Below are 9572 nucleotides of genomic sequence, written 5' to 3' on the forward strand. Positions count from 1 at the left end.
AGTAAGGTGGAGTCATGTATCTTAGACATATTCACTAAGCATACATTACTTCCTCTCTCCTGTAAATTTGATAAATTGGTGTAAAGTCCCTCTGGTTCTCACACAACTATTTCAAAGTCTCAAGTTTGGTGTCTATCCCCTTTTGTTTCACCCCCTGCCTATCCTAAACCACAAACTACATTTCAGAGTTTTCACTGCCAAATTGTAGTGCAACTTATGTATTAACAATTTCATGAGACACTCATTTAAAATTTAATTAACCAGAATAGGTACAATTTTTCAAGATGGTGGTCAATAGTTTCAGTTATAAAGAAAAGTTCCCTTCAAATTATGCATGGGTTTCCAATTTCTGACTGAACTATTTTATTTTTTGTCTTTCATTAGAATTTATGGGAATTCCTATTATAGATTTAGAAGAACCACCAGTAACTATTGTGCAAGAAGAAGAAATAGAAGAAATTATTACACCAGGTAAATTATTTTTTAAACATTAATTTGTTTTCCTTTTTCTTACTTCTTATTTAAAATGTTTATAATTGTTTCATTAATAATACTATATATTTTGAGACAAAATTAGATCAAGAAATATCAATATATTATTTTACATTTAAAATCTTCATTTATATTTTATCCTATTTCCTTCTATTTCTTGAAGTTAGATGATGAGTTGATGAAATAATCCCCTAGGTTAACATAGTGTGATACCATTGTGCTAACTACTATGCTACAGAGGTTTTACATTGTTATAAAATAAAAATATCACAACTCTGTAACACTGAAAATTTAAAGAATAATGGAAAAAATAATGAAAAGTTCCAGAAATTTAGTAAAATCAATTAGGATGATGATTTTGCCCTATATTTTGGAACATTTATGTTTCTTTTGAGATGAAAACTGAAGTAAATCTACAGTAATAATGCTTACATGAGTATATTGTGTATAATAGTGTTTTGTATTACTGCACTATGTTTAAATATATGCTCCAAATATATACTATTTTGTTATAATAATCATGTTATACCCTAGTTAATGTGTAACTTTACCTAATTACAGCTGAAGTGGCTGCTGTATATGAGGCAGTAAATCAATCTACGATACAAGAGATGTCACTATCACTAATAATTGCATTTCTGATGCTTGTTGCAAAGATCTGATGTTCTGCAAGTGTTCAAGGTAAGTCTGACGAATGTACTACACAATGTTTATAAATATCAGACCAGAGATGTCACCATAGCAATATATGAACTAGAACCAGAATATGAAGAAGAACCTAAAAATTTTCCATTTTATGTGAAGTGAATTTATCTTAAAAATGATGCAAGATATTATGTATTAATCCACTTGCAATTCACATAGAGCTTCTCTCTTTGCAATCTTACATAGACAGTGAAATCATTCACGGCATTGGTTATTAGAAAATCAGTCCCCAAGAGGATATTTTAGGAATACTCGATACAAAGAATGTGACAGTACATGTCAATACCTCTCTTGCACGTAGTACAACCTGGACTGCACTGTTGTAACGAGGCCCTGCCATCTGAACGCACAGTCAGGATAATCCTCTGTTTTCACCCTCATCTTCACAATTAGCCAATTGTAGCAGAAGAAGAAAGTATAATAAAATAAGTCAATCAAAAATCAACATGTCAATACTGAATGAAATGAGTGACTGAATCATTGAGTTTGTGTGGGCTGATACGTAATTGATTGATTGATTGATTTAGTTTACTTTACTAAACTTTTATGCCACTTTAGCTCACAGTGAAAGGCTGATACTTAGACAAGGGCAATCAGTTCAACCATTTTACCTGATACATAGAACCAACTATCCAGTTGAAAGACTTAAGGTTCCTGGTTTATGGAGTGTCCAAAATTTAAATATATAAAGAAAACTAGAAAAATGGAATGGGAAGTGTTGCATGATCATTGATTGATTGATTTGGTATTTAAGTCCACTTTATGCACAGTAAGGATAATCAGGACTAGACCTACAGTTTAAAGTGGGATCCGAAACACTATGTGCCTCTACCGGGAATCGAACCTGGGAGTTCATCTTAAATATTTGTCAAAGAGTGTAACTTGCCTTACACAGGCAAAAGTACTGCCATCATCAAATAGGCCTGTGATTGAAAGGTAAACAAAACACAGTGCATCAGTTCAACAGTGATTTATTCTGTATCAAACTCTCATTGTTATTGGAGGACAATCTCTTGGTAAAGTGTGCACTGTACAGCAAAAACATGGCACAAAGATGTCAGTTGTACCCTTTTTGAGCAGCAAGAATCATCAGATGCCTGAAAGCAGGCGAAACACAGACTGAAGTCTCAGCATCGTTGAATGTGCCACAAAGTGTCATTTTCAGGCTTTGATTTTCAGGAGATGTTCATCGTAGGCCAGTACAAGATTGTCTATGAGTAACAACAACCGATATCTGCCTTAACTGCATGATGAAACCGGACAATACCTGCAAGACAACTGTCCTCAGAGTTTGCAGTCATCTAAAAAGTTAGAGATTTTCAGCAAATTGTGTACCGGAGACTCAGGACAGCTGGTTTCTATGTCAGATGTCCAGCAGTGTGTATCCTGCTTATCCATTGCACAGAAGAGTCCATTTACAGTGGAGTCAGCAGCATCGAAATTGGACCCTGAATGAATGGAGCGATGTGCTCTTCACAGATGAGTCTGTTTACAAAATGATTCCCATCGCACATTCAGCTAGAGAGAACCTCGAACACGATTTAATCCCAGGAACTTTGCTGAAAGGGATCAGTTTGGTGGTGGTAGAATACTGGTGTGGGCAGGCATCATGTTCAATGGGCGTAGAGCTGCACATTTTCACTGGAAGTATTGTTACTGCCTACAGGCACAGATACGACTCCAATATGTATGACTTTTCACAGGCACAGTTGGCCTAGACTTCATCTTCATGGACGATAATGCACATGTAAATCGAGCCAACCTGATGGATGACTTTCTTGAAGGTGAAGAAATCCACTGCATGCATTGGCCAACGAGGTCTCCAGACATGAACCCTATACAGCATGCCTGGGATGCATTAGGAAGATGAGTTGCAGCCAGCCAGCCTCCACCAAGGACAATTCCAGAGCTCCTCACCACTCTTCATGAGGAATGGAACCAGCTAGAGTGCGCGTCTAATCTCCTGCATATGGCCTTGAACGGCTGAACAGCACCAGCGAATCACAGACGTGCGGCATTGCCTAGTTCAGAACCTGTTTCACCTCGCTACTAAATCGTGTACCTGGGGCTCGGATATAAATAGATTATTTCAAGTGTCAGTAGTTCAACAGATGGAAAGATATTGAATTTGCGACTATGTACGAAAAACAAGCGTGATTGTAGCTTATACCGTTCTCTCTGTAGAAGCAATGTTATTATAAACATATTTGTATAACGTAAGATGTGCCAGGCTCTAACAGCTCAAGCATGTGGCGTGAATCAAGCTACCGTTTCTCGTATATGTTCGGGGGCAAAACAATGTGGATCGGGGTCTGCCCCAATGTTTCAATCACATAGAAAGCACATTAACGTACCGAAAAGAAAGACAAACTTAGATGACTTTGAAAAAGACGTAGTTCATAGAAGCGTCTTTGAATTTTACGATCGTGGCGAATTCCCTACTGCCAAAATGATAATGTACTCTTTACGGGATAAAATATCTTACAAAGGCTCTACAACTTCCACCTTGAGGATATTGAAACAATTAGGCTTCAAGTACAGGAAAACCAACGATGGTCGTAAATTTCTGAAGGAGAGAAGTGACATTGTTAAGTCAAGGGTAAAATTCCTTCGTACAATGCACGAAATTCGAGTGTCTGGTGATTCGAAACCAATCTTTTACCTTGACGAGACATGGGTAAAACAGAACCACACATTAAAATGTGTTGTTCGAAGAACTTGACAATGTAACACAAGAACAATGGGCCGTTTGTGTTAAACATGCACAACAATTACAGGAAAACTATTTTGTAAGGGAGATAGATCGGGGCGAAATTTTGGACCCAATTATAATAAATTTAAAGGACGACACAGAGGGCGAAAGTAGTGCACTCAGTGACGATGAGGACAATGACGGCAGTTGTTGGAGTGACGAGGAACCCCTGGCAGTCCCTCTGGCATTATCAAGTATGATCTTTTCTCCCATTAAGTTTAATATATGTTATATTATCTAATTTTCCTTGCTCTCCGTGACAAGGCATTTCACTCAACCACGCAGTCTCTTTTCCGTGTGATATTTCGACATGGCACCGCTGCAGTGCGCTGCTATTGGCTATCACCATATGCAGGAGATTTGACATGCACTCTACCCACCGAGATATTAAATCACCTCATATAGAGCATGCCACATCGTTGTGATGCATGTGTGGCTATTAATGGTAACCACACGCTGTAGTAATCTCTCTCTCTCTCTCTTTTTTTAAATTTTGTTATTTTTTTGCATGCCTTTGCACTAAAAAACGACTGCTAATTTCATGTATTTTACTCTATTGTGTAGAAGATAACATTTTGATAAATTTTTACGGTTTTATTCAATTCTGACACTTCATTAATAAAATATTTCCTCTTCTTTTGGACACTAGTGTGTAACTTGAGACCTAGTCAAATCGGAAGCTGATTGAGTGTTCTGCCCTATGACCATTGAGAACAAGTGCAGTCGCCAAAACACTAGTTTCACCTGCTAAATATCTCCACATGCAACAAAGACTATGACTTGGATGTTTTTGTTCAGCCTTCTCCTGCTCTCCCAAAACAGGGGTGAATAATCGACAACATGATTCTGCCTTGATTAACTTCTATCCCACGAATTTTTATGAGAACTTTTCTGATAAATGTCTTCCCAGTTCATAGGAGTTCTAAGTTGCTACATTTTTAAGAAATTGTTATGACATTTGATTTTAACAATATTTTTTAAAATATGTGTAAAAGGAAATATCTATAAGTATTGCCTTTGAATCAATGAGGAGAGGCTCGACTGAATTTTGCAGACTAGTGAGGCTTTGGTATTTTCTATTTCTTTGGAATTGATTGAGAGATGCTTGAATACATTGTGGGCATTTAATTTCCTACCATTGGCATGTACTAACTAGAAGTGTTCCAAACAACAAAATGATATGCAGTATATTTTCTTAAAATAAATTGTGATATTTCTCATGAAATTTAACTGTACTTTTTTTTATTCTAGGTCTTCAAGAAAGAAACTAACAAAAATGTAGGACTTCAAAAAAGTTTCAAAGTCAAGGAAGTTAAATTATAGTCCAACGTTCTTCTTACTGCTGTATCAGGAGCATATTTTTCTAGGATATCTGCATAAAATTGTTTATTTCAATACCAAATGGGTCAACAGAAATATTGGCAATAATTATTATTATTTTGTGATCATTGTTTAAAAATTTTAATCCCAAAATGGGAGTGAGGAAGAGCATAGCCATATTTCAGGACATTTCTTTTTCAATGCGAGCACTACAGCATAGTGAGAAGTACCCACATCTTGAACTGAATATATATCAATGCATAGTTAGCTCATATCCTTAGACATGAAATAAAAGTTCATATATATTAAGGACAAAAGGACTGAATCTGAACAGATATATCAGTGCAACAAAGCAAATTCATGACTTTCACTATGCAACAATGAAAACTAATTAAAAACTATGTCTTGTTGTTAGCTACATCAAGTTATCAACTGCCTATGTCAAAAGAAAACATGTAACTTGTAAGTAATGTATTTATAGTAATAATATTAATCAGCATTGTGTGCATTTTTATAAAAAAATTTATATCTACTAACAAAGTGTGAATTCTTTAAAAAAAACAGTGAAGGGATACACAGGAACAGTAAAAGGGTCCCTTTACAAATTCAATTAAAAATATAAATTACAGAATATTTTAGATAATGGTTGTAATAAATAAATAAGCATTAGTTTTTACTTTTTTAATTTCTGTTTACTGTTAATTTTGAGTACTGATTCTTACCCTGTGTAAAAGTTTGTTGAGAATTTTTTTTAACGATATGATTTCACCTCTTATTCTCTACAGTAGAGTGCTGGTTAGTGTAAACTTTAATGAACTAGTTACTTACTCTGAAGAGAAGTGCTGGTGTTAGGTGTGGCAACATATATTTTCCATCCGTGTTTTTTTCACTAACCTTGTTAATCCCTTATTCATTTGTGGTATTTCAACTTTTGCATTTGTGTATGTTATATTGACCTAGAAACTAAAAGAGCATTCATAATAGGGAAATGAGAGACGCAGTAGTAGATAAATACCAAGAAAATAGTACACACTTTTTCCGTGAAACTGTTTTATTTGTAGTTCTATTAATTTTGCCACCATCCTAGTACTATTTTTCTGGGTATTTATAAAAGAGCATGTTCAAATTATAAGAGAAATTACAATAAATATATGTTACGTTAAATATTTTGGATAAACATAAAAACAAATTAAGAATAATAGCAAAATGTGTAGAATTTACAAATGTTATGGTTGTTAACATCGAATGAGATATCCATTGATTGATTTGTTTCTGTATATAATTTTGTTCTCGCTGCATTCATGAACAACACAAGCAAAAAACATTGGTCGAATTAAGGGGGTGAAACAAGTGACCTTCTTGACTTCTGAAATCAAGGGATCGCCCCTCCAACTTAATAATAATAATAATAATAATAATAAAATAGCACCTACACTGATGTCTAAAATTAAGTGATTTTCCCTTTGAGATATCTAAAATGTCTAACTAAATCCACCTCCACCAGATAGTCTTTAGTCCACCACTGGCTACAAACACAATAAACTTTATTATCATGAAATCTTGATTGGGCTTCATTGTCTATTTTTCACCCTCTGTATGTTCTATTGGTACCTTTCAAGGGGTCGCCTCTTCTCTTTGTTTCAGGTGAACAGATTTCTTTTTACCGCTGGCCTGATCAAACTTATGACAGACTCGAGCATTGAGCAACATTTTCACTGTGTCCCCATTTTGCTTTCTTTTTTTGGTAAGATAACCACAAATCCATTACAGAACTGGTAAGAATTAATTGGTTGACTTGAAGAAAAAGAAGAGCTGCTTTCTCAAACTAGCTGGATTTAGAAGATAAAAAATAATACTATCATTTCAAAATTATGTTAGGGCAAATTTAATGTATTTCTTTCTTTTTGAAAGTAGAAATTCTTAAACTGAATTTATTCGATAATCATGTGACAAAGAGTGCATTTTTCTAATGGATTGATATAATTTTTAAGATGTATATATTTTTTAATGTTCTATAATAATAAACAAAGAGTCCCATGTTAACATTTTAATATGGATTATAGCCCATCGATGATTCTTACATGGGATCACTAGTGTTACTAGTGCTAGAACTATAACTATTATAGTAAATGAAGATTTCCTAATTATTTTTAGAAAAACTCTTTCATCAAAACATTATGTATATAAATATCTCATTGTCATATGTTATATATTTCTAAGATATGTAGCCTATTACTGAATGCTAAACATGTAAAAACAAATGCTAGGGAATTACTTGTCATAATTTTTATGTACACACTTCAATGAAATGCCAAATTATGCATTTGTAACTAATACTTGATGTTGTAATGATTTTTTAAAAGCTATTAACTTTGTCTTCAGACTCCTTGCAGAAAATATTCCATTGTGAAGATAACCTAGTCATCAGAGATGCTTACTACAATCTGTGTTACTATTATTGTAAATCCAAAATAAACAATCAAACAAAGTTGAGTGCCAGATTACTATTTTCATCAGTGAAATAAAACCTCTTATCCTTATTTCATTTACATAGGAAAGATTTGATGTGTTTGTGTTTCAAGTAATACTTATGTTGAAAATCTGCTACCTTTGTTAGTTTCCTTTCTTGTTAAATTACACTAGCCAACACACTTTTCATAGAAGTTGCACTGATGGATACTTAAACAATTCCAACCCACTGAATCCAAAAATCAGGTCAAAAAATGTGTGTCATGTCACACTTTTTGTATACAGTGTGTCCCAAGAATAACATTGACCCATATATGCGATATTTATTGTGACTCTTATTGTACATGGAAATTTAGTTTTCAAACAAAATTCTGTGCTAAACGCACAGCCGCTAGTGAAAATTCAGCATATAAAGTTTGTTGTATCAGCATGGTCAGTTTCCCTTGTAAGGTGTGATTAGAAAGTGAAAATAATAATATAAATGAGGTTGTAAAAGTACATATATTTTTCACACCTCACAATATTTGGAGAAGAATATATTATGCAATAACATAACTCTTATAGCTGGAAAAAACCCAAATGTTACCTAATAGTTTCTCTTCATACAGGGTGTTTTTAAAGTCACAATAACAAAGGGAAATAATATTTTCATTACACTTCAAGTGGAATGTTCCACACTGCCTTTTCAGGCTATTATTTTTGCTATTACAAATGTAGTTAGTCTAAGGTGTCATGCTTTGGACTACGGGACATGCAAAGGTTCGAGTCTTGTAGGGGAAGCGTAACACTTTTCTCCTGAGATTTCAGCCTGTGTATGGGACCGGTGACAACGCAGAGTGAGGAAATTGGCGAGCTATGAACGAGTACCGTAACCTGGTCATGGAAACCTACATCAACTGGGGGTTCATCGTGCTGACCACACATCCTGCAACTGGTTTGATGATCACCCACCTTGGCAGGTGGGAGTGAGGCTGATAGTTGATAGGTAAGGCCTGACCCTCACGTACATGCTGATACAACAAACTTTATGTACTGAATTTTCACCAGCGGTGTTGTGTTTAACACATAATTTTGTTTCAAAACTACATTTACACGTACATCAAGAGTCACAATAAATATCACATATATGTGTCACTGTTATTTTTGGGATACCCTGTAGGCAAAAAGTGTGACGTGACAAACATTTTTTTACCCATTTTTTGTATTCAGAAGGTTGGAATTATTTAAAAATACCCATCACTGTGACTTCTACAGAAAAAAGTTAAAATTTGTTGGCTAGTGTTATTTGCCAAGGGTCAACAAAAGAATATAAATTATATTACTTGTGGAAGGGAAAATAAGAAAAAAAATGAAAAAATCTAAATCCAATGTGAGTTGTAGGATGTGTACAGAAGTAAGAAATTTTATTTCAGTAAAGTTTATACTTAGAGTTATGAACACAATATTAGAAAATGTAGTCAGAATAAATGCATATAGCATTGGAAAATAGCAATGTTATTCATTCCCCATGATAATATTGATGATATTCAAACAGACTTACATGTTACAAAATTTTACTTCAATATAGTAGAATTAAAATAAAACATATCAATGCTCATTTATACAAAAAAGGTAAACTGTGTGAGTACAAGATACATTTTGCAATATTGTAAAAATGAGACTATCTTAGAATGTGTAAATTCTGTGTAGTTTTATGTATGCTTGAAACATTGTAATCAAAACAGAACACCTCAGTGCAATGAAATTGGGAAATATTTACTATGGAGGATAGTCAGAAAAAAGTTTCCTGTATCTGTATTTCCAGAAAGCATAGAGATTTTGGGTTGTTAATATG

General features: G+C 34.2%; 1 protein-coding gene across 3 annotated transcripts in view; it reads left to right on the forward strand.

Annotated features, from left to right (window-relative positions):
• LOC145978605 (limbic system-associated membrane protein-like) overlaps positions 1-7697 on the forward strand; it is a 97023-nt gene extending 89326 nt beyond the window's left edge. For 2 of the 3 annotated variants that reach the window (XM_083111325.1, XM_083111327.1), the window contains exons 10-12: positions 385-471; positions 1054-1173; positions 5201-7697. In XM_083111325.1, the coding sequence (XP_082967451.1) occupies positions 385-471; positions 1054-1154 (188 nt within the window). In that variant the 3' untranslated portion in view covers positions 1155-1173; positions 5201-7697. The remainder of the gene's footprint in view (positions 1-384; positions 472-1053; positions 1174-5200) is intronic. The other variant, XM_083111326.1, reaches the window with a different exon arrangement.
• Positions 7698-9572: the final 1875 nt, after the last annotated feature.

Source organism: Lepisma saccharinum, chromosome 25 (genome assembly GCF_977018435.1).
Source record: "Lepisma saccharinum chromosome 25, izLepSacc3.1, whole genome shotgun sequence".
In the NCBI taxonomy this organism is placed as follows: Eukaryota; Metazoa; Arthropoda; class Insecta; order Zygentoma; family Lepismatidae; genus Lepisma; species Lepisma saccharinum.